This window comes from Populus nigra, chromosome 7 (genome assembly GCF_951802175.1).
Source record: "Populus nigra chromosome 7, ddPopNigr1.1, whole genome shotgun sequence".
Lineage (NCBI taxonomy): Eukaryota > Viridiplantae > Streptophyta > Magnoliopsida > Malpighiales > Salicaceae > Populus > Populus nigra.
The window spans coordinates 21700428-21725541 of record NC_084858.1 but is presented as its reverse complement, the minus strand read 5'-3'; the positions used below and the strand labels follow the sequence as shown (position 1 = coordinate 21725541).

General features: G+C 34.9%; 5 protein-coding genes and 1 long non-coding RNA gene across 9 annotated transcripts; 3 read left to right on the top strand and 3 right to left on the bottom strand.

The window, feature by feature from the left end:
* Nucleotides 1-2006: 2006 nt before the first annotated feature.
* On the top strand, nt 2007-3500 carry LOC133699066 (transcription termination factor MTERF8, chloroplastic-like). Its single transcript, XM_062122197.1, has one exon. The coding sequence runs from the start codon at nt 2232-2234 to the stop codon at nt 3405-3407; it is 1176 nt and encodes a 391-aa protein (XP_061978181.1). The 5' UTR covers nt 2007-2231; the 3' UTR covers nt 3408-3500.
* Nucleotides 3501-4382: 882 nt separating this feature from the next.
* Nucleotides 4383-6585, top strand: LOC133699298 (uncharacterized). Its single transcript, XR_009843271.1, has 2 exons — nt 4383-4537; nt 6312-6585. It is a non-coding gene; the product is annotated as an uncharacterized LOC133699298 (long non-coding RNA).
* Nucleotides 4449-5795, top strand: LOC133699295 (transcription termination factor MTERF8, chloroplastic-like). The gene has a single exon (XM_062122500.1). It carries the CDS (start codon nt 4594-4596, stop codon nt 5767-5769), a length of 1176 nt encoding a protein of 391 aa, XP_061978484.1. The 5' UTR covers nt 4449-4593; the 3' UTR covers nt 5770-5795.
* LOC133699296 (lactoylglutathione lyase GLX1-like) lies at nt 6555-10102 on the bottom strand. Of its 3 annotated transcripts, none has more exons than XM_062122501.1 (9): nt 9965-10102; nt 9726-9856; nt 9319-9443; nt 8873-8937; nt 8582-8794; nt 8079-8126; nt 7863-7970; nt 7624-7776; nt 6555-6789 (listed from the first exon to the last, which is right to left on the bottom strand). In XM_062122501.1, the coding sequence occupies exons 2-9, from the start codon at nt 9845-9847 to the stop codon at nt 6739-6741; spliced, it is 885 nt and encodes a 294-aa protein (XP_061978485.1). In that variant the 5' UTR covers nt 9848-9856; nt 9965-10102; the 3' UTR covers nt 6555-6738. The 3 variants fall into 3 exon arrangements, with proteins under 3 accessions (XP_061978485.1, XP_061978487.1, XP_061978486.1); XM_062122503.1 differs by having other exon boundaries at nt 9726-9849; nt 9965-10065; XM_062122502.1 differs by lacking the exon at nt 9965-10102 and having other exon boundaries at nt 9726-9958.
* Nucleotides 10103-14669: 4567 nt separating this feature from the next.
* LOC133699768 (pentatricopeptide repeat-containing protein At3g53700, chloroplastic) lies at nt 14670-17299 on the bottom strand. Its single transcript, XM_062123210.1, has one exon. It carries the CDS (start codon nt 17208-17210, stop codon nt 14937-14939), a length of 2274 nt encoding a protein of 757 aa, XP_061979194.1. The 5' UTR covers nt 17211-17299; the 3' UTR covers nt 14670-14936.
* A 608-nt stretch (nt 17300-17907) lies between these two features.
* LOC133698542 (arogenate dehydratase/prephenate dehydratase 1, chloroplastic-like) lies at nt 17908-23674 on the bottom strand. 2 transcript variants are annotated; one of them, XM_062121495.1, is made up of 11 exons: nt 22963-23671; nt 21776-21843; nt 21605-21697; nt 21309-21509; nt 20356-20436; nt 20168-20263; nt 19281-19358; nt 19088-19177; nt 18941-19008; nt 18545-18626; nt 17908-18314 (listed from the first exon to the last, which is right to left on the bottom strand). In XM_062121495.1, exons 1-11 carry the CDS (start codon nt 23240-23242, stop codon nt 18258-18260), a joined length of 1194 nt encoding a protein of 397 aa, XP_061977479.1. In that variant the 5' UTR covers nt 23243-23671; the 3' UTR covers nt 17908-18257. The 2 variants fall into 2 exon arrangements, with proteins under 2 accessions (XP_061977479.1, XP_061977480.1); XM_062121496.1 differs by lacking the exon at nt 20356-20436 and having other exon boundaries at nt 22963-23674.
* Between the last annotated feature and the right edge of the window lie 1440 nt (nt 23675-25114).

Below are 25114 nucleotides of genomic sequence, written 5' to 3'. Positions count from 1 at the left end.
TAAGATCACATATATACAGATGAGTTAATTAAACAATAAATCTATCTTAATTATTTCTCTTTCAAATCTCATAAATAAATAATTAGCAAAACACTAATTGATAATCATATATTTCAGCTAGTTCTAACCAGCAAATTAAAATAAGACTAAATCTATTAGATCATACATTTAAATAAAAAGATTTTGACTTCAAATCTTACAAACAAAGAATAAATAAATAATTAACAAAATATTAATCAATAATCACATATTTCGGCTAACCCTAAACCCTAAACCAAATTAATGAAGTTTAAAGCTAAAAAAAATCAAACTCTAAATCAGACATATTATAAGAAAATGTATCACTCAAATTTCTTTTATCATATAAAGATTGATTTACCAATTTATAAATTAAAATCGAAAGAAAGAGAGAGTATATATTATTGTTATTCTTCTTGGAACATATTTAAATTGAATTTATTTATTTTAAAAACATCTTTATATTAAACATTTTTTTTTTTAAAAAAAAGGTCTAGGCTCACCCATAACTAATGACTACCCCAAAAAAACCCCAATTCAATTTAAAAACATCAAAATATACTGTTCAATCGAATCAATCCGAACCTAAATTGTCTAATGCAAGAAAGCTCAAGAATATAGGATAGGATGCGCTAAATCAGAGCCCAGCTCATTTCAACATAGAGAACTACTTGATTCACCCGAGCCTTCGTCGTCGTCGATCTCCCTCTCTAGCTGGCCGTTAGATATAGGACCCCTATCAATGAACAAATGAGATTGAGATCTTCCTGTGGGTTGTTCAATGCGCCATCATCCCATCGGGATTGTTGTCGGACCATCATCAGCCGCGGTTCGTGAGGCGCACACGCCAAGTGAATAGTACAATGCACTACCAAGAGCATTTTAGTAATTTCATGCTTTGACGGGATGCATTTCGATAATTTCATAGTTTGACTATGGGCATTTCAGTGATTTTCAAATTTGATTTTATTTATTTATATTTTATTTATACTTGTAATTTAAAACAATTATGCTGATACTATGGATTTTTAATTAAATAAAATATTTGCAGCGCACCAAAGCATGCCACATCCTAGGGGTTTGAGACACAAGAATTTTGAGGGGAAAATAAGGATTGTCAATGTCCTCTAAACTGAGAGGAAGAGATTGTGATTTGATTTTTTTAGTATTATCTTGGATGAACGATGATCCCAATGTTTGTTTGCTGAGTTGATATTTGAATGATTGGTCCACCATTAATTTGCATGATTGATAATTTGATTTATTGATGTCATGCATGATTACCTTATTATTTATTAATCAATTATGTATGATACTTTTTAAAAAAACTATTTTTTCAAGTAAATCTTGAATTTTGCATTATGAATATGAATGTATAATATTAACAATATGAGAATATTCAATGAATGAATATTGATTGACACTAATTATACGAGTTAATTCTTAATACGAGATAACTTAATAAATATTGATTGCTTAACTATTTTTATGTTTTCAATATTGATATTAGATGAATTTCAAAGATTATTGATCTCTTTTAAAATTTATATTTTTTGATTGGTTCAATTATGAATGGTTTATTTTTATCAATTTTTTCAAAATATTATATTTAATTAGTCCACTCATGAGTGATTTGTTTTTACAAGTTAATTTCAAAACTTGTATTTATAAACTAATTCACTTATAAATCATTCATATTTAACCGATTCTTTTTAAAATATTATATTTAATTGATCTATCCATAAATAATGTGTTTGGACCATTTGAGTTATAGCCCCGACCAGTTTAATTATCCTGTGATAATCATAGTGATAGCCCCAGCGAGTCCAGTTATCCTTGTGATGATCACACTGATAGCCCCAACCACTGACAAAATAAAAAGTGCCTAAGCAGCTTTGATCTTTTCTAATTATTGGGCTTATAATTTTCTAATTTCTTCATGATTCATGAAGATCAAAGCCCAATAACCTGAAGGCTGTAAAGGCCAGGCTATCAACACAAACTTTTGAATAGGGCTTCTTGTCTCGAAACGTTAGAAGAAGTGCAAAAATAGACCCAAACTTGTTCTTGGTCAGGGTTCGTCTATTCTCCTCCCCTATGCCCAATCTTCTCTGCTCTGCTCCACTGTTAGGGTTTAAGAGTTGCTTCAATGGAATGGTAAGTAGCATTTTATTCACTACTGCTACAGCGACTTTCTCACGTTTCAATTTCTAATGTTTAGATTACCCTGCAAAAGTATAGTGATAGGGTCTTCTGTTAGAGCTTCATCAGTTCATTCTTTTCTTGAAAACCCTTCAATATTATCATGTCTCAGATACATCTCATCAGTGAATACAGATGATGATATAAAAGAACATTCCTTTACAGTCTCATACCTTATGAACAAATGTGGGTTCTCTCTAAAATCTGCTTTAGAAGTTTCTAAACAGGTTCATTTTGAAACCCCAGATAAGCCTGATTCTGTTCTTGCCGTTTTCAAGAACTATGGTTTCTCAAAATCCCAAATTTTGAACCTTGTGAGGAGACGGCCACCGGTGCTTTTGTCTAGACCTAACACAACACTTTTGCCCAAGCTTGAGTTTTTCCAATCTAAAGGTTTTTCCAGCCATGATGTTATCAAAATCATATCATCCTACCCATGGGTTTTGATGTACAGCTTAGAAAACAAGTTAGTCCCTGCTTTTGATTTCCTTGAAAACTTGCTCCAATCTGATGCCGTGGTCATCATAGTAATCATGCGCTCCCCTCGTATTCTAAATAGTAATGTTGAAAACATGGCACGTATTGTTGATGTTTTACAAGACAATGGAGTCCCTAAAAAGAATATTGCTCTGCTAATTCGTTGCCAGCCTTCTATTATGATTTCAAATCTGTTGAATTTTAAAAAGCTTATAGAGGAAGTGACTCTAATGGGATTTCATCCTTCCAAGAGTCAATTTGTTTCTGCAATCACAGTGCTGAGGTCCATGAGCGGATCCACTTGGGAAAAGAAGCTTACCGTGTATAGGAGATGGGGTTTGTCTGAAGAAGAAATTCTTACAGCATTTGTAAAATTTCCAATGTTTATGCGCAAATCTGCAGAGAAGATCGCAGCATCAATGGATCTTTTTGTCAACAAATTAGGGTGGGAGTCGTCCTATCTTGCCAAAAATCCAACTTGCTCATCATATAGCCTTGAGAAAAGGCTAATTCCAAGGGCTTTGGTGTTGCAATTTTTAGTTTCTAAAGGCTTGGTTGAGAAGAGTTTCAGAAGCCTTGCATTCTTCAATACACCTGAAGATAAGTTCCGGCGGATATTTATAGACCATCATGCTGAGTCTACCCAGATATTGAAATTTTACAGGGAAAAACTGAATCATTCATCAGTTGTAAACTCTTCTACATTTTAAATCACAATCACTCCACATTTCGTATTGTTTTATTGTGTTCTTTGTTTCAGGATTTCCATAAATCAGGCATTTGATATTGCAATTTTGTTTCTATATCATTTGTGTTTTACTCAATCAAACCTTGAACCATGGCCTGACTGATGTTCTTACAGCCATCTGCCCTAATAGGATAGCTTCACTTTTCTTGCCTCGTAGAAAATTTGATTACCTGTACCATCTTATTGTTGCTTGTTAACGATGATTTTACACGATAAGAGATGATCTAATCCAATTCAGGTATATGCTTACCCTCATTTTCTTGGTGATTGCATTCATGAAACACAGAGGCTCGGACTTAATTCTGATATGAGAATGCATAGAAATGGAGGTCACTCATGCTTCGCATACTTGACCTTCCTTTCTACGGTTTGTTTATACACAACATAAAAATCTGTTTCACTTATACATTACTAGTACATTGCCCCGTGTTACGCGTTAAAAAAAATTAAAACACAACAAAAAAAATATTTAAAATAGATTTTAATGATAAATTGAATGATATTTTTATTAAATATTAAAATAAAAATATATTGGATTAACTTGAGACAACGGCATGGATAATTTGAAAAAAAACAAAATGGAAAGCTTAATATCTAATTAATTTAATATTAAAAAATAAAAATAATAAAAAATAGTACTTAATTAAAAAAAATTAAAATAAACTTCAATCATCGAAGTAAACTTATGTTGCAAGTTATGTAAGTCTTCGGATTTAATAAAAATTTTATACTAGAGATTATTTTTTATTTAATTATACTATAATAAAACGTGTGAACTTTTTTTTTTATGAAACATATTGTTCTAAAAGGAAAAAAAAATTCATAAGTTGCTTGGTTTTTCTAACTATTGGGCTTATTATTTTCTAATTTCGTTATGATTTATGAAGATTAAAGCCCAATATGGTGAAAGTTGTAAAGCGCAGATACATGCATTTGAATAGGGCTTGTAGTCCAGAAAAAGTTAGAAGAAGTACAAAAATGAGACCCAGACTTGTTCTTGGTTAGGTTTCCTCCATTTTAAAATTCCTACTCCCGTCTGCTCCGCTCCGCTGTCCTCCACTGTTAGGGTTAAAGAGTTGCTTCAATGGAATGGTAAGTGGCATTTTATTCACTACTACTACGACTACTTTCTCACTTTTCAATTTACAATGTTTAGATTACTCTGCAAAAGCATAGTGATAGGGTCTTCTGTTAGAGCTTCATCGGTTCATTATTTTCTTGAAAACCCTTCAATATTATCATGTCTCAGAAACATCTCATCTGTGAATACAGATGATAATATAAAAAAACATTCCTTTACAGTCTCATACCTTATGAACAAATGTGGGTTCTCTCTAAAATCTGCTTTAGAAGTTTCTAAACAGGTCCATTTTGAAACCCCATATAAGCCTGATTCTGTTCTTGCCGTTTTCAAGAACTATGGCTTCTCAAAGTCCCATATCTCGAACCTTGTGAGGAGACGGCCAGCGGTGCTTTTGTCTAAACCGAAAACAACGCTTTTGCCCAAGCTTGAGTTTTTCAAATCTAAAGGTTTTTCGAGCCCTGATGTTATCAAAATCATATCATCCTACCCATGGGTTTTTAAGTACAGCTTAGAAAACCAGTTAGTTCCTGCTTTTGATTTCCTTGAAAACTCGCTTCAATCTGATGCCGTCGCCATCAAAGCAATCAAGCGTTTCCCTCGTATTCTAAATGTTACTGTTGAAAACATGGCACGTGTTGTTGATGTTTTACGAGACAGTGGAGTCCCTGAAAAGAATATTGCTCTGCTAATTCGTTCCCGGCCTTCTATTATGGTTACAAATCTGGAGAATTTTAAAAAGCTTATAGAGGAAGTGACTCTAATGGGATTTCATCCTTGCAAGAGTCAGTTTATTGAAGCAATCAGGGTGCTGACGTCCATGAGCAGATCCACGTGGGAGAAGAAGCTTGATGTGCATAGAAAGTGGGGGTTGTCTGAGGATGAAATTCTTGAAGCATTTGTAAAGTGTCCATGGTTTATGTCCCTATCTGAAGAGAAGATCATGGCAGTTATGGATCTTTTTGTCAACAAACTGGGCTGGGAGTCTTCCTATATTGCCAAAAATCCAACCTTTTCATCATATAGCCTTGAGAAAAGGCTAATTCCAAGGGCTTTGGTATTGCAATTTTTAGTTTCTAAAGGCTTGGTTGAGAAGAGTTTCAGAAGCCTTGCGTTCTTCAATACACCCGAAGACAAGTTCCGGCATATGTTTATAGATCGCCATGGTGAATCTACCCGGATATTGAAATTTTACGAGGAAAAACTGAATCTTTCGTCAGTTGTAAACTCTTCCACTTTTTAAATCACAATCACTCCACATTTTTTTCATATTGTTTTCTTGTTGTGTTCTTTGGATTTCCATAAATTAGGCTTTGTGTATTGCAATTTAGTTTTTATATCATATGGTTTTTTACTCAATCAAACCTTGAACCTTGTGATGAGACTGCCTTCGGTGCTTTTGTCTAAACCTCACAAAACACCTTTGCCCATGCTTGAATTTTTCCAATCTAAAGGTTTTTCAAGCCCTGACCATGTCAAAATCATATCATCCAACCCATGGATTTTGAAGCGTAGCTTAGAGGACCAGATGGTCCCTGCTTTTGATTTCCTTGAAAACTTGCTCCAATCATTGTTACTCATGATGAATGATGTTTTTACACCATGAGAGATATCTAATCCAAGCTAGGTATGTGCTGACCGTCCTTGTTTTCTTGGTAACTGCATGCTGCATTGGAACGGCAGAGAAATGGAGGCCAATCCGGCATTGTGTATTTTAGATCTTTTCCCTTCTACAGTTTGTTTTTAACTAGAAGTAATATCCTAAACACAGCATATTTTTCTCAGGTAGAGATTCTTTTGGTGTTTGGGAGGTCTCCGTGGCTTAAGATCCTTCTAAACATAAGACAGATGAATGCTTACCGTACAGAGCCATTTTTGAATGCTGAGATCCAAATCTTGACGTGGAGACATTGTTAGTTCAAGGATTTTTGTTATGGAGGATTTAATGTCAAGAGCTTCGCATGGCTAATAGTACACAAGGGTAAAAAGAAAGCAGAGAAGGCAGGAGAAACTGAAAATAACCAAACAAGTCTCGAAAAACCACCACAAACATTTTATTCCAGTTGGAAGCCACAGGCAACAGCAGCCGTCGACACATACTGGGATAGCTACTGGCTGCTGTCATGGATATATACAAACACTGGGCATCATTATGCATACGCAGATGGCGAAGCTTAGATAGTAAAGGATCCAGTATCCTCTATTTATGCAATCACTCTTCCTTGTGGAGTTCTTTGAGGAAGTCCTCATTGTCAACCAGAACCTACAAATACAGTGTAAGAAAAAATAATAATAATGCAGATGCCACAACTAAAATCTGTGTATCCGAGGCAAATTCAGAACACCAGAAACTAGATTTAAAATTCCAATTAGGGAAGCTTGGCACGGCGCATCTACACTCAATCTTGTACCAATTTCTAAGTGTTTCTACCTCGAACAAACAAAGCTTTATCAACACATACAACTGCAAGATCTCACATGCCATTTGTAACTATCAGGCCAACGATATCTATTTTCCCACATACAGGGACAGCTGATTCATCTTATAAGACCCGTACAAGTCTAGCTATTAACTCAATATGCAAACAAATTCAACTAGGTTTTCCCACTTCCATTCACACCTGATTCTTCTTATACAACTCACAACTAATAAGGAAAACAAACTAATGGGCTACGAGCCCATTTGTTAATAAGGGGCAACCGCAGGTGCATCTGTAAAAATCAACTAAAAGATGCTTTTACTGAGGAGCATCCACAAACAGGCCCTACATGGTTTGAAAAAAGCTAAACAACAATAATAAAACAAGAAGAAATACTCCAAGAACATTGTCAGCCATTTGATCAGTGATCTGAATTTGGGACCCAATGGTGGGTTCTAATGGTTCCCGTGCATTCTTAAAGTTTCTTCTGCTTGATTTTTCATTTAGTACTCACATTGTTTGTGTGATTCGGATTTTGTCCTGGATTTTCCTAATTGTATGTAAAAATTTTGGTTTTAAAAGTTTCACTTGACAGTTTTTGCTACTATTCAATTGATAAGTTGGATAAAGAAACTTGGAATCTAGTTGGAATCTAGAATTGATTAAAGGAAACTTACAGATTTCCAGCCATCTGGATCTAGAAAAGAGGTGATTTTTGTGTTGATTCCAGGAATTGGTCCTGGTTGACGTGTTATCTTACCACCAAGCTCTTGCGTAACAAGGTTGACAACCTCAGCACTTTTGTACACATCATCAGTACTAATTGCAACCTGTAGGGAGTACCAGTCATCAATGTCTAAACTAGGGAATCGTTTAGGGGTTCGAGTATAGCTTGGAAAAATGAATTTTAACAAACCTGTGCATATGCATTTCCCTTGGTGTATTCAGTCACACCATAGTTGTAAGTCAATTCCAGAACAGTTGTCTCATATTCATCAGCATACCCCATCATGGCCAATGTGTACTGTAAATTGAATCAACAAGGTGAGGGAGCTCCAAATGCCTAATCCTTATCTCAAAGCATAAAGAGTACACCTACTATTTATGTATTAACTGAGAGACAGCATTATACCTTGTACTCAGGTCTATCAATCTTCCTCAATAGCTTCATCCCCAAGGCCTGCACGGAAGGAAAACCATGAAGCTTGAATCAAACGTGTTATTTAGTATGGTTGCTAAGTTCCCCAATGCCTGCAACATTGTAGCGTCAAAAATACATAGAACATAGACTTCACTGTGTTACTAAACAGATGGGAAGATCATAAATCTCTAATTACCCCCAGCATATCAACCCAAAAAAGGTATTTGGCTCAAGAGCAATACATTCATAGTCTTCATTTTTTCTGGTACCAAAACAAATTTGTAATGTGTAATTACTTTCTTTATTAACATCCTGAAGATGAGCTTGCACATAGTAATCTATTACACAGGCCAATCAATCACTAACCCAAATATAATGGATTCTTTACTTAGAAGCCGAAACATTCTTTCATTCTTTTTGCTCATAAATAATTGTTCTGCCCCATGCCACAAACATCCCAGAAAAAAAAAATCAAGTAAAATGACCAGTTATACCTTTTCATAGAACTTGATAGAGCGATCAAGATCTCCAACACGGAGCATTAATTGGCAGAGGGGCTCAGGAGTTGGACCTCTCTGGATGAGCTCAAAAGCATAGCCATCAGGATCCTTCACGAAAGCAATTACAGATGCTCCACCTTTGACCGGACCAGGTTCCCTAGTAACGTTACCACCAAGGGCACGGAGCTTTTCTACTAGCTTATAAACCTAAAAGACAATGAAACACAAGATTTATTCCAAGCACCAAGGAAAAATCTAATCCTAATAACATAATATCACACTTACATCCTCAGTTGCAATTGCAAAATGACCAAAACCTTCTCCAATATCATATGAAGTCACCCCATAATCTGTAAATCAACAACAAGCTAAATAAACTCCTAGAATCACGGAGGTGAAAGAATCAAAAGACTATATATGATTTTTAATGCCAGTCCTACTGATTCCTAACCCATTTGCTACTAAAGCAAGGCTCGAACATCACAAATAAATTAAAAAAAAAAGGGAACAAACAGAATCCATGCAACCAGTAAAAAAACCAAGGAATCCACTCCCACTCAACAATATAAAGAGATTCTGCAGCTTATCTCTTCTATTATTCATAATACCTACCATAAATCCACCATTTTCCCATCTAATTTACCATTCACCAACTAACCATCCATAAATAACTAATGAATTCAAAAAAAAAAAAAAGACTAAAGTAGGATCAGGTTTTAAGAGGGAAATACTGTAAGTTAATTCAACAACAAAATTAGACTCTTCAGGTCCAAACCCAAGAAATGCATTGGAGTATTTCTCTTCTGGTATATCCCTGTGCCTTAATAACTTCATTCCAAATCCTTCTGTATAAAACCTGCACCAACAAAAAGACAAAACTTACCAAAATTTCCAAAATCACAAAAAACAAAAAACAAAAATCCAAATCCAAATTATTTACATCGAATGCATACTTCTTCGTTCCATATCACACCATCAAGTACTTAAATCCACTAAAACAATTGCAGAAAATAACGAAACATAGCATAAGAAATCTAAATTTATATTATACACATTAATTCCACATAAATTTGCATATCAAGAGAAAATTAACTGCAAAACAAACAAAAAGTCGAATAAAAGTAAAAGATTTACTCACTTAATGGTGCGATCAAGATCACCAACACGATACACAGCATGAAGCAAACGACGCTTGTCTTTCTTCGGCCATTCCAGCAACTCTGCGTTTGGCGTCACTGCTTTCGCTGCCTCCTCAGCCATACCTTAATTCTCCATGACCACACAAATTAAGCAAACAATATCAAACGATAATCATTAAATTAATTAACTAATCACTCAATCGGAACCCTGATTTTTTAGATTAGAGAGAGACGTTACCAGAAAGTGGAGAGTGGAGAGTGGAGAGTAAGAGCTGAAATGACCGTCGCGTACAGTGCCTTGACAGGTATTTAAAAAGAATTATATTAGAGTGACGGGGCTGTTACGTTGTGAAGTTGTCGATGTTTTCCACGTGTTGGATTGTGTGGGTTTGGTGTGAGATATCGAGTCAGATGTATCTGTCGTTAGAGGAATAAGATGCATCGCTGTTAGCTTAGTGTTTGACCGGTCTGAGTAACGGACACAATGAGAGAAACGTGGCGCTCTGTTTGATTGTCAGTGAACTGGATAGTGTCACGTAACGTGGAAAGATTTTTTTGTTCTGGATTTTTGGATTTTTTTTATGATGGATTTTGGGGTTAATTTGAATTTAGTTTATAAAACCAAATAAAGAATTTCTAGCAATTTTTTATGCTAAGATTAAATATTTATTTTTTGATAACGCTATAGTAAATTATTTACATATAAAAAATAAATTTATTTTATATATTTATTTTTGTAAATCAAATGCTTTCATCTCTATTTCTATGGATCTGTATATTTTATCATGAACTTTAACCAAATTGACATTATTATTTTTATTTTTATTTTTTATTGCTTTAGAAGGCATTGCTAGACTTTTATGAGTGCTGAGTCAATTCCTGGTAAAAAGTTGTGGCTAATAGCCATGAGACCTTTTACCGATCCCTTGGTTGATAGTATTTGGAGCCATCCTAAAAATAAAGGCCATTTCCGGATTATTTTGGAACCTGGTGAGTTATTGCTTTCAACAATTCCATTATATTATTTTTAAAATATATTAAAATAATATTTTTTATTTTTAATATTATCATATCAAAACAATAAAACACTAAAAAAATATTAATTTAGATTTTTTTCAAAAAAAATATCAAAAATTTATACGGACATAATTTGACGGCAATAAAGTGATTTGCACTCAATGTGATAGCCTCCACATGATTTCATCCATCCACGTGTCTTGTGTTTATTAGCCCATCTCATGTTTAGTCTCAATTCTCAAATACATGCTTATCCATGAAGAACATTAAGGAGGAATTGATTGAATATTGTAAAATGGTCCCCATTGTTTAAATAATCAACATAGTTTTAAGTAGGCATCATAAAGTTTAAGTTAATTAATGGGGGGTTTTGATAATGTGAGAGGGTTTTTTTTAAGTGTTTTTTTATTTGTAAATATATAAAAATAATTTTTTTATATTAATATATCAAAACAATTTAAAAATATTTAAAAATAAAAAATATTTTTTTATAAAAAATAGGTTGAATTGCCGCTCCAAATACACTCAAAGTAGTAGCAAGATTTTTATGATGTTAGAAGTGGGGAAAGAAATAATTTATTAGGATTTATTTTAACCTTTCTTTCCTTTCGAAAGATGCTCTCCATCACAATTTTAAAAGCTATATTAAAGGCAAGTTTAATGGTACGATATATATATATATATATATATATATATATATATATATATATATATATCCTTTATATATATATATAAGGAAATTTTAATAGAAAATAGCTTAACTTTAGGGTGTTTTATGAAGTAAATATTGATTAATAAAATCGTAAAAATGATGAGTTTTAAAAGGTTTAGATAGGATCTAATTAATGGATCTTGAGTTTTATTTTGAGTAGCAATGATGATACTCTCGGATGGAGTCTTGCACCCAAATTCTTGGCATACCATCTCCCCTTTGTCTGTGCTTGAATTCTTCAAGGTCGAATTAATCAGGTTCCTATCTTGATGATGAGTGTTAAAAATAATCTCATCAAGCATGTTCTATCACGTATAATGCAAGCTTAATTATTTCTAAAGGTTACCTTGTAAAACCAAGGATTTCCACCACCTTAAAGCGTTGATGGGAGCACTTTTTAGGCTTGATCTGTTCTATTCTTGTTATGAAAGATCCATCAACATCTAACTGAAACAAGAAATTACAAACGCAGAGATACCTGCAAGATAAATCTCTGCTAAAAAGGAGCTGCCTCAATCAACGAGGTGATGCTGAGAAGTGTGCTTTCTACATTGCTTCAACGAGCTATCAACTTCAGTTGCTTGAGATTGGTCATCACCACGGGAACTTCAAGGACCTAATTCATCGTGTTCTCTTTGCGGAAAGAAATTAAAGTTAGTCTCTATATGATACAGATATCTTGAAAGTCTGCAAAAATTATGAACAATATAATCGCAATAATCTCCTCCTATCGACAGTTCAGCAAGTTGAGGATCATGCTTCAAAGGCATTCTGATAATCAGTCCACAATAGTTGAACGATACAAGATTCATGGCTGAAGTCTCAACTCTCTTGACTGAGCAGCAAATTCAAACCTTTTTTTTTATTCAAATTATGGATTAGCATGGTAATCTAATGACACTTTTAAAGGAATAATGGAAAATTCTACCATTCTCCTGTCCGTCTATAATCGTGAACCCAAGCCTCCAATCCTTACACCTAGAAAAACTCCCAACAGGAGGAATGAAAAGAATTTTGAAAGAGAAAATCAAGATCGTGTCTTCAGCACATTCCCTTAATTTATCTTGAACCTCCAGATTCATCTAGATCATACATACGTACGGTGATGAAAGCCGAATCATCTCTTCATTGCAGATCCGGCCAGTATCTGAATAGCTGAATCCATCGGATAGCAACCAAGAACACAAGTAACAATTACCACCTCCAGTAGAGGGGGAAACAGAAGAAATTTTCATGGAGTTCTTGTCTTTTGTATTTGACGTGGAAACTTCAGTTGAGTACTGCTACGAACTCCTTTGGGGCCATCACATATTCCTCGAAACAGATTTACTCTTGGTTAACAATCCCAAGTAGATTGATTATGTACCAAGGAAAGGAAGATACGCATGGCCAGGAAGACAAATTTAGATTCTACTTTATGCAAACAAATGTTGGAAAACAGATATGCTTTAAAAGCCTTTTCATAATATCTCAAAGGAACATCTTCATCTATAAATACTGGAAGCTGGACGTTGGCTGTCAACCTGACTTACAATGCCTTCCTAACAAGAACTCATAAAGAAGACAGCTTCATTCCCAAGGCCAGGAGAAAAACCAAGACGGAACTAGACTAGCTTAAAATTCATATAGTTTTCTATTATATTTCGCATGAGATATATTGGCGAGCTTATGGAATTTGAATAGAGTACAATAAGAAAAATGATTCATTCGTAAACTAGCAATCTTAACTGGTGTTCAAATGTTTTAGATAAGGGCTAATTATACTAAGAAAAAAAATAAAAATCACTGTAAAACAATATTCTACATAAATTAAGCCTTTTTGAGTTTGTTTTTAATAATAAAAGATAAATATTATACTTACATGCTAAGAAATTGTCCAGTATATTAATTAATGCTTGTTATTAAAGGTAAAAAATAAAGACAGTGATTCGAGACTCAGCAAGGCATCACAATCAAATCCTCACTTTTGAAATACACTACCACTCAAGGAGAGAAATCATACCAAGGGAAGTCTCAAATTCCTCTCTCTCGTTTTCTCTCTTCTCTAAGCCTTTTTCCCTACTGCTATTATTGATTATGCATTGTTGTATTGGATATGTTAGTGAGGAGTGAGAGAAAGAACATACGAGTTTGGTGGTGGTTTTGTGATGATTGCGTGAGCAAGGGCAGTTAGTGTGTGGTGGTTTGGTTCTTGACGGATCAGCATGAGTGATGGTGATTCTGTGATGATTGCGTGAGGAGTGATGGTGGTACTGTTGATAATGCATTATTGTATTGGATATGTCAATGAGATGTGAGCGAAAGGCCATACGGGTTTGGTGGTGGTTCTGTGATGATTGCATGAGCAAGGGCAACTACTGTGTGGTGGTTGTTCGATGGTTGGTTCGTGACGGATCGGCAAGGGTGATGGTGGCGTTGTGGATGGCTAGTAGAGAAGTGTTAGTTTGGTCCAGTTAGGTGTTGTGCTAGTGGTTATGGAGGCTCTCGATCGGAGTGGTTCGTGGTGGCAATTGGTGGTGTGCAGCGTGTGGAAGAGAGTTTTTATATATATATATATATAGGTTTTTGGTGGTCTGGTCTCTCTCTGTGTCTCTAGTGTATACTATCGAGGGCCTTGTGAGATTGAAAAATATTGAAAGACTTTATAGTTAAAAATTAATTTATTTTCCTTTCTTTAACCATGTAGGATCTCTTCAAATATCTTCATTAAAACTATATTTTTTCAATTTGAAGCATAATCCCTCTTTTATTTTATTTTTTTTAATCTTTGAAATATATATATTATTTGATTCCTATTATCTCATTTGATTTCCATGACTTTGGTGTTTATTTTGGTCTTTTCTTGCTTGTCTGTCATATCACTCCTTTTTGTTTTTATTTTATAAAAAAAACCTGCCACACCAAATAAAAAATCAAGATATAAAACCAAACTACATGTTAACAAGGCAGAGCGTGTTTGGCAGTGTGATTATAGGTGCTTTTCAAATAATTTTTGGTGCCAAAATACATATCAATAATATTTTTTTATTTTTTAAAAATTATTTTTAACATCATCACATCAAAACGATTCAAAACATACAGATCATATTAAATTTTAACAAAACAAAAAAAAATTCAAATTTTTTAAAAACACAGCCGCGTTCCCAAACATAGACTTAGAGCGTGTTTGGCAATATGGTTGCGAGTGCTTTTCAATTAACTTTTCGTGTCAAAATGCATGCTAATGATGTTTTTTTATTTTTTAAAAATTATTTTTGACATCAGCACATCAAAACGATCCAAAACATACAAACTATATTAAATTTTAGCAAAAAAAAAAAATTAAATTTTTTTAGAAACACAGCCGCAGCCGCATTCCCAAACGTTCGTTCATAAGCCACAGAAAGAAAACATCTACTGGATTCAAGGGAGCAAGTGCGGGATGTCGAAGCTTTTACTTTCTTCCTAACCATTTTGATGGGTGAGAGTACTAATCTCCTCTTCATCTGTAAGCTCTGTTGGGCTTTCTGCTATCCAGGATGCCTCCTAGGGTGGCCAAAGCATCTTGGTACTTCGAAATCTTGAGGAAACCCCTTATCATGGTTACTTCATTGTCTGAGAACTTTGCTTTCTCCATGACCATATCTATGAGCTTAATCAGGGTTCCCACCATAGCTAAAGAAAATAGTCCCTCGGCCAGCATATAGAAAGATGAGAATTCAGGTACATATCCTCTCTCTAGCATTTCCATAACGAAATCAACAGCTTCTCCGATTGGTCCTCCACCCTGGCACAGCCCACGGAAAACAATCTTATATGTGACAGCATCTGGAGCCTCAGCCTTCTCTATCATTTCTCTGAAAAGTCTCACGGCTTCTTTTGATCTCTTCCGTCTAAATAGTGCTTGAATTACTGGGTTATAGGCATGTGGGGTCAGATTTATGCCTTTCATTTGAATGGTTCTGAGGAGCTTAGTTGCAGCCTCAACTCTTCCTGCCTTGCACAGTCCTGCAATCAGGGTCCCGTATGTGACAATATCTGGTTCACACCCATCGGAAGCCATAGTTTGAACAATATCTGCTGCTTTTTTTATGTCCCCTGCCTTGCAGAAGTACGTAAGCAGAGAATTGTAGGTGAATTTGTCAGGCCTCAACCCTTCCATTATCATCTGGTCCATCAATTGAGAAGCCTCCTCCACCCTCTCGCTCTTACAAAGACCATCAATAAGGGTATTGTAGGTCACTGAATTTCTGGAAACCCCTTGGAGTTCCATCTGGTCAAAGATCTCCTCTGCTTCTGCAATCCTCTTGTTTTTGCAAAACCCATCAATCAAAGTATTATACGTTATAACATTTCTTGCACAGCCACTCACTTCCATTTCCTTAAGCAGATTCAGAGCTTCCTGAAGCTTCCCTCTAAAACAAAGGCTGTCAATCAACATATTGTAGGTAAACTCATCAGGATGGCACCCTTTAGTCTTCATCTCCTTGTACAATTCCATTGCAACGGTATGATTTCGACTCAAGCACAAACCTTGTATAAGAGAATTATATGTACAAACATCTGGTAAAATCCCCTTACCAGTCAAGACAAGAGCAAGTTTTGTAGCCTCTTCAACTTGGTTCTCCTTACATAAGGTACTAATAATTGTGTTATAAGTAACCGTATTCGGCGAACAATCCCTCTCAATCATCTGGTTGAGAACTTCCACGGCCTCATCAACCTCACCCAACTTACACAAACCTGAAATCAAAGAATTATACGTGTATATATCCGGATCAAACCCTTCCCTGAGCATCATATCCATAACCTCTAAAGCATGCTTAACATGACCTGTCTTACTCAACCCATTAACCAACATATTAAAGGTATACTTATCCGGAAAAAATCCCTCCCTCAACGACATCTCTTCTATAAACCTCAACGCCTCCTCAATCCTTCCCTCTTTGCAAAACCCATTAACCAAAACATTAACAGTCACATTAGTCACAACACATCCAGCTTCCACCATTTGCTCTTTCACTCTCATCGCACCATCTAAATTCCCTTCCTCAATAAACCCTTGCATTATAGTAGTAAACGTTTTCTCGTCCGGCAACAAACCAAAATCTTCCATCTCCTCCATCAACAAAATGGCTGGCCTAATTTGATGAGCTCTACACAAAGCTTTAATTAAAATATTAAAAGTCGAAACATCAGGCTTAATTCCTCTACTAACCATATTAGAATGCGCAATTTCAACTAACTTCAACTTATTTCCATCAACAAGAACATTCAACAAGAAATTATAAAAATGGGTATTCGCCACTACCCCAAATTCAACTTCCATCGCATCAACAAACTGAAGAATCTCATTATATAATCCAAAACTGGCATAACTTTCAATAAAAACAAGTAAAGAGTCATTATCAATGACAGACAAAGAAATCTTCATTTCTTTCAAGATGTCTTTCATTGCATCAAATTCACCTGCTTTACCAAGTTTATGAAGAACTTCCTTGAAGATGGATGAACTGGGCTTGAAATTTGGCTGCTTTGAGGCCCAGTAAAACAGGTGAATCACGGCGGAGGAGTCTTCTTCGCGGCGAAGGGAGTGGAGGAGTTGGGTTGGAGTGAAATTGGGAGATAGACGGGTTGCTGAGTTGGTGGTCGTGGTGAGCGGCTCATGGTTAGTGGTAGCAAAAGAAAGAGTGGAATTGGAGGTGGGTTTGTGAGAGGCGAGGTGGTGGTGGAAGGGAAACCAAGTGTGGTACTTGAGAGTGGAAGTGAAAGCCATGGTGGGTTCAGTTCTTCGGCTGAGTTGGAATTTTTAAGACACATCCAATGAGATAGATAGAGATGTTGGCTGGGTTTGGGGCTTTTCAGGCTAAGCAAGTAATTTTGTTTTTTAAGGCATCATTTTCAGGGTTATTATCTAGCCCTGAAAAAAAAATCATTTACATATAAGTAAAAAAATTCATTTTTTTAATCAAAATAAAATTGTCTTGAAATGTTTTATTTAAAAAATAAATATATTAACTCATGTAAATGATTTGTATAAACCTAATCAGTTCTGATGTATGAAAAATAGTTCTGATATAAAAGATCCTTATAGAAATAAATAAGAAGGAAAGGAAAGGCTTTGAGCAGCTCAAAATCATGGCAAAATGCTCTTGTAGTGGAATGGATTTGTTTATATTGCTTAAGAACTTGGATTGATCATCAGTCTTTATGCTTCAACATTTGCCAAAAAAACATAATATCCAGGTTTTGTTCATTCAGGAGTGATATGTTAAAACTGTGTTTTGCTCTAATCATAGTTTAAACATATTTAATTAATCAATACACACCACAATTAGTTTTGTATAATCTTAAATCTACTGAAAAAATTGCAATTTTAACTTCTTTTTTTTAAAATCTATTTTTTCAACTACAACCGCAAATATTATCAAAGCGACACACACACACACTACACTTACTAGAGGGAGCATGGCTAAAACTATCAATGCTTTAAAGACCATGTTATTAAATCTTGGAGGTCCAAAAATATTGGAGGAGGGGTGAAAGGGATACACATCTCATGCACTAATTGTTTAAAGAAACCGTGTGAATGCAGAGTCTATTTAGGCTTCCAATGGTTACAACTTACACCTTGAAACCCCAATTTTGGGGGAGTGAAAAGAATTATGAAAGAGAATTGAAAATGGAGGAGAGATCATGCCAACGAGAACGTTTCCAGGACACCCCATGGATCTCTTCTCCAACTCTAGATTTATCTGAATCATGCATATGTACAGCAACAAAAACTCAATCATAATCTCTCTGTTTCAGGTTGGATGACCATCTAAACAGCTGAATCTGTTGCATAGCAGCCAAGAACACGAAGAAAGCTAGCAAATTCCTGGATGAAGATAAACAAGATTCAAAATAAATTCAGTTTCAGTTTACAAGTTCTGGCATATGGTTTTTAGGATATGCGAAACACCAAAATAGGCAGCACATCAGAGAGGAGATTCAAAAAGCAGAATAATATGAAGTAGAAGCCAGGAGAAGAAACATATAATCAGGGTTTCGCTTCTTCAATAAGGATGAGTTTTCTCGGATGTGTCAGGAAATTTTAGACTCACTGACCTGCAAATGTGCCAAAGCGTGCTGAGCCCGAGGTTCTGCCATGGAAGCTTCAAAGTCAATGTAGAAAAGGTAATCGAAGTACCTGTTGCCAGAAATACATCATTACTGTTACACATCCTCCAAAAATCAAGAAATATCTTCATCTGAAACTACAGAGGGTAGCATGGACCATTTAGTTGCAGAGAAGTTGAGGAACAAATGAGACTCCACTCGTCAAGAAGTAGGTTCAGTCGTCAAGAAGTAGGTTCAGTTAAGTGTAAGTCTTTTGCATGCAAAACTTTGGATGCAAAGGTAAATGGAGACGAACAGTGTCTTTTAAGCACCAATTTGAGCAAGGGAATGTCTCAAGCCTCAATAATAAAAAGATTAAAAAATAAAAATAGGGTTAACACTTACCTGGCACTTCCCTTGTTAGAATCATCAACAACCCTTAATGGACGCTTTCTTTGTGGGCGACTCTCTATCTGGAAGGTGGTCAAAGAGAGAGAGAACAATTGGTATTTGGATACAACTAAAAAAAATGATCTCAACTAAAAAAATTACCTTTGTCAAGTTAATGTCCCTCGAAGCAAACACCGCTAGTGCTTTGAACAGCATGCCAGGACCTTCTTCGAGAGTGAAAACAATGCTTGTCTAAGATGGGGAAACGTCATGACTCGGTAACAAATGTTTATAGCAAAATTTCTGTTGATATGTCAACGGAAAGTACACAGCACTGGGAGACAGATAGTAGTACCTTATGGGGCCTGTCAGTTCCAGGAATTATAGGTTCTCTTGCAAGTATCAAAAAGCGGGTAATATTATCATCATCATCCTGACATGTGTAAGTGAAGAAAATTAGACTACATTTCGATTTTGCAAAACTGAAAATCAAAACAACAAAAGTATGGGCATTCAAGACAATCTTGTACATGCTAACATATTTATAGGCACAATCAATCGGAACTCCTCTGAGACTAGATCCCAAACACATCAGTCATATTTGCACAGCATATTTGGTGGCTTTAGAAGCATAAACCAGAGTGCATGTATTGAATCTCAAAGCATGTTTTCCAACATTGTAAAATTAATCATTAGGATTTTCTGAGAATGTCAATGAGTGAGCATCTTTAGTGGTTGTGGCTTAACAAACATGTTGACTAGCACATATTTCCAATTGGCATTCTCCACAAGAGAGATCTTTTCAGCTAATTCCACATCCAGCAGCAACCCCATTAACATGTACAAGAGCACATAAGTGACAAGATTAGAATCTAATCAGATGTTGCCTCAGATAGCTTGAACATGTAGGTCCTAGCAAATTTAGCATGATACCAAGCAACCTGGGATAGAATCCCACACTCATACTAGGGAGGGGGGGCTAGCCAAAATGCCAATGGACCAACTGGTACAAAAGAGCAACAATAACATCTTTTACTTTGCTTTGCAGATTATCGCATCTGTGGAGACAAGATTACATATGTTTTGCTGTTATTGTCAATAAATGACCAAGCAGGTCAGGTTAATAAATCAGCACTCAGTAGATGCATGTGATAACAATTTAAGTTTTCAGTGCGAGGAATGTATTTAATTTGAAAATTCATGTGATAAACAGTCATGGGAAACTTAAAGGAGAAGTCTTGCCTGGATTTTTTCCAATAGAATGTTAAGGCCATAGATGTCTGCTGCACGATCACTAGCGATCACACCAGAATCTCTTTCACCACTTGCCGCAACCATCTGTCCCCGAACATTTTTACATTTAGTACATAGACAGTCTATAGCATGATTCAAGCTTGGTCAAAACAAGATTGAAAAGATCTGAAAATTACCAGAGCAGCACCTGCAGTATCATCAGTACTAACTCTGACAACACCTAATTTGGTCAATATCATGTCACATTGTTCAAGTGCCTACAAGTTAGAATATTTTTTAATAGAGCATCATATAACTCATATGAAGTTTAGAGATAACATGCTTGAAATGTCGGAAGCAAAAGTTTGGAAAGTAATTAGATCACGCTGTCCGGACCCTACTTTGGCTGGATTAGCACTAGTTAATAGGTGTTGTACGAGTTTAGATACAATCACCTTAATGGAATCAGTTTCAAAGTTTTCACTAATAAATGAAATTTCACAAGCACTTTGACCACATATTGATGGATCTCATGGTGTACATCAGTAAATGTTTTCTAAAACAAACCAAAGTTACCAAAAAACACTCATTGGAGGGCATCTCCCAATCTAAATCAAACTACCAATAAATTCCAGCATACAAATTTTGGCTTTTGAAATCATTTAGTATCACTTAGTTTATCAATAAAAGAAAAACAGTGATCCCAACAATTATTAGTTAAACTAGTAAAGGGAAAAAAATGGTAATGACATAAAATTTGCAGAAAAATCAAAATTTTATTTGTAATCTGATGCACTCCTCAAGGCAAATCATGTTATTGCATTCCATAGAGCAAACATTCTGAAGAAGATTACCACGACTTACTGTCTCATACAAGCAGCACACACCATTTTCAGAAAATTAATCAGGAAACTGGGTGTTTAGCTCCCTCATCTAACTTTCATATGGGATCTATTAGTAAAAACAATATGCTGACCCCATTAAAATGTAAGAGAGGGGAGTAGTATTCAGAGTTCGCACGGTCTTGTGTTAGATAATTTTTTCCATTCCAGTAGTCATTCCATACCACAATCTTCAGTGTTTTGTGACTTTGAAACAACAACAAAAAAAAATTATAACAGATTAAAATGCAAGAAATAAAACAACTAACCTGGGGGTGGCTCAAAACACGTTTCAATTCCTCCTTCTGTACACCAGGCAATCCCAAAAGGCAATGGTTAACTATCATCTGCACCTCCCCTACTATATGCAGCCTATGGCGAAGGAGTAAATCATAATTGCGGTGGATGCTGCCACCCACTGAACTCTCAATGGGGAGGACTGCTTTATCCACTAGCCAGAGTTCAACTGCCTGTTCAATTGAGTAGAGAAGAATATCGGTGACAAGCTGACAATCATTTGTAGATTAGTTCAGCAAGAAAAGCGATACATAGGAATTATTTGAACCTTGAAAGCAGCTTCAAACTCTTCACATGGGACAGTTTCACACTTTGGATATGCTTTGAGCGCAGCAGCCTCACCGTAGGCACCTGGCATCCCCTAAAATGGGCACCAAAGCCAGCTTAAGAATAGCATAAAAGACATGGATATTTGAGTGAAGAATATTTAAGTTCTTACCTGATATGCAACCCGTACTTTTGCACCATTTCGAGGAGAAGGAAAAAGATCTGTAGCAGATAACGGTTCTGCAACACATAGTAAAAATGCAAAACAGATCAATCAACAATTGTTATAGTTCAGGAAATCACCACCAGCTTAATAAATTTTCTTTGTCATTATTGTACTGGCACAGTGGATTATTATTGCTTGGTCGACCTTAATAGGGAACATGGTAATTATCCGCCATGTGGTTGAAGCTTACAAATCAGAACAAGATCTATCACAAACCTCTGAAAGATCTAACATACCCAGAGTACTGGACAAACTGATACAAATATGGAAACCATTGATTTCACATTAATGATCGATAAAAAATAATATTAGGCTACTATAAAGATAGATCATCAGACCAATTATGCATGCAGAACATGACAATTAACCCAAGAAATGCTCAAATGCATGCACTTGACGAGCATCCCTAGCACGGTTAGCGCCTTCTATAGAAGTTAAAAATTCTCAGTAAAAACTTCTTCCAATATAAACCTAGAAATGCCTGAATGCATGTACACTACAAGCATCCAACTTTATCGCATCTTATATGGCATTTCAAAATTCTGAATAAAGCTTCATATATGGCATTTCAAAATTCTCAACAAAATCTTCTTCTAATATAAGCCTAGAAATGCCTGAATGCCTGCACTCTACGCGCAGCCAACACCATCAGCATCTTATATAGCATTTCAAGATTCTAAATAAATCTTCTTACCATAAATTGGTCAAACACACAAAATCATCGTAATAGCTTCAAATCATTAGTTATCCTCCAAATATATTTAGAAACACACCATTGATTCCATCAGCTAAAAAAGATAAATTCATCTATAATCTCATCTATAGCCACAATAGCATTTGCTAAAAACTACAGAACAAAACAGAAAATCAATCTGCGTTGCCAGCCAATTGATTATGTTTTGGTTTTCAGGTTCAAACCAAATTGATTCTTAAACTACAGACACATATTAATTAGTAATCCACCAGGGAAGCAGGGTCTTAGTTTATACTAAAGCAGGCCGTTTTGCAATCCAAGTGCACAAAAAGCTAACAAACATAAAACATAAAACATCAGTTCACTATATAACAATCCAATAGGAATAAAAACGGCTTAACTATAAAGAAAAATAGTGATTGAACATGCAATAACTCACTAGGAAGAAGGTTCAAATCCTTGTGAAACCCCCTGGACTGAGTGTTCTGAACCTGATCAATTGCCTCAGAAGTCTCCACCCGAGGAATTAAAGGCTTCTCATCTTCGACAGGAGTGATAGCTCTTTGAGCCAAAACACTCAAACAATAACATTCCCATCTAGGGAGCCTCTCAAGATCCCAATTGCACCTCAAATCCACACATCTCCTTAACCCCAAATCTGACACACCTACATTAGAATGAGGCCTCAAAGGGCTAACCCATATGTGAGAAGCAGCCATTAAAAAGTGAAAAGGACTGCAAATTTCACAATGCAAATGCAAACCAAAAAAAACCAAACAAAACAAAACACCCCCTCCAACAAGGTTATTAAGAGAACATAAGAGAAGGGTTGTTGGTGATGGGGTTGTTGGAGGTGTGTTTTGGTGGAAATCTATCTCCTACAACATTGTCAATGAAACTCAACTCTATGGACCCCACTAACCCAAGAAACAATACAAGCAAAACCTATAATTCAATGGTCTTTAAAACCAAAAAAGACGTAATCTTTTTCACTTGTTTTTGTCTTATAAATATATTATGACACAGAATTGGTCTCTTTAAGGGATAGTTAGTGAGGTAGGTGAGCCAGAAAGCTGGCTACACGGTTTCTCAGATTCTATAGAGACAAACAAATAATTTAAAAAAAGGCACTAAACGAGACAGCTTTGAATGAGAATTTTTGAGTTGAAAGTGTTTACCTGGCTCTCTCTACCTTCAGTTATATTTGTGTACTGTGATGTGCATTTACAAAGACTTAACCTTGTACAGGTATTAACAAGGAAGATGAAGAGAGAGAGGTCGTTTTATCTTGTGGGGTAGGCCTTATTTTTGTCCCTATAGATTCATCAATGTTTCACTTTTCTCCCTATATTTTAAATATTACCTTTGTAGTTTTCAAGAGATCAATATTACCCCTAATCATTAAATAGCTTTTTTATTGAATTTGGTTTTTGAGTTTTCTTAATATTTTTTTGTTTTTGAAATATCGGATTTGAGAGGAAAGAATGAGAGAAAACAAGATAAACTAATAGAATAACATGAAGAAACGTGAGTAGTTGATAGTTTGTTTAAGGGTTTTAATTAAAACTTTCGAGATTATAGGGTTGAAATTGGAAAAAATAAAACTATTATTGTAGAAGTGGAATATTGATAAGAGTATATATATATATATATATATATATATATATATATATATATATATAAAACATAGATTACCTTCTTTTCCTTCAGTATTTACAATCATTTCAAGTATTGTAGATATTTTAAGCCGTAATAATTAAATTTTTTTATAATTATAAGTCAAAGTTATTAAATACAGTCAAACTCATCTCATGACCGCTTCATAATAAAAATGATTTGCGAGGTGTAGTCCTAATTAGCCCTGTAGCAGATAGGTAAAGCTAGACTTGTGAGGTGCTGTAGCTTGTGTCTTGGTATTTGCTATTTAGAGCAGGTTTGGAAACATGGTTTAACTTGTATATTTAAAAAATTTAAATTTTTTTTTAAAATTTAATATAATTTATATGTTTTGAATTGTTTTAATGTATTAATATTAAAAATAATTTTTAAAAATTAAAAAAATATTATTAATATATATTTTAACACGAAAAATTATTTAAAAAGTACATATAACTACATTGCCAAACAAACTATCTATATATAAATTTATTTGAAAAGTGATTTTCTAAAAGTATTTCAGTACATTTAACTTTACTTGAAAACATATCTTATTGATTGATTCATCCATATCACTGTGGAAATGGGACAAATTGTTTTCTTTTTCTTAAAAAAAATAATTTATTTTCATCATAGAGACTTCGTATAATAAAATTATCATGATTCTGTCAGATGGGATATCATGTTATTATTGACAGTTAAAATAGGAGATTACATCTCAAGTTAATTTTATATATATAATAAAGTTACCAACCACAGACATTTTGTCAAAGTTCAAAAGTTTTTCTTTTCTTTTTGTCAATCTGATGTTAAACTCTTGACCCGAGGAAAGTCCACTCAATTTGGCAAAAGTAAATTTTTTTTTTTAAAAAAAGAGTGAATATGCAAAATATATATATATATATATGTATATATATATGATTGATGAATTTTCT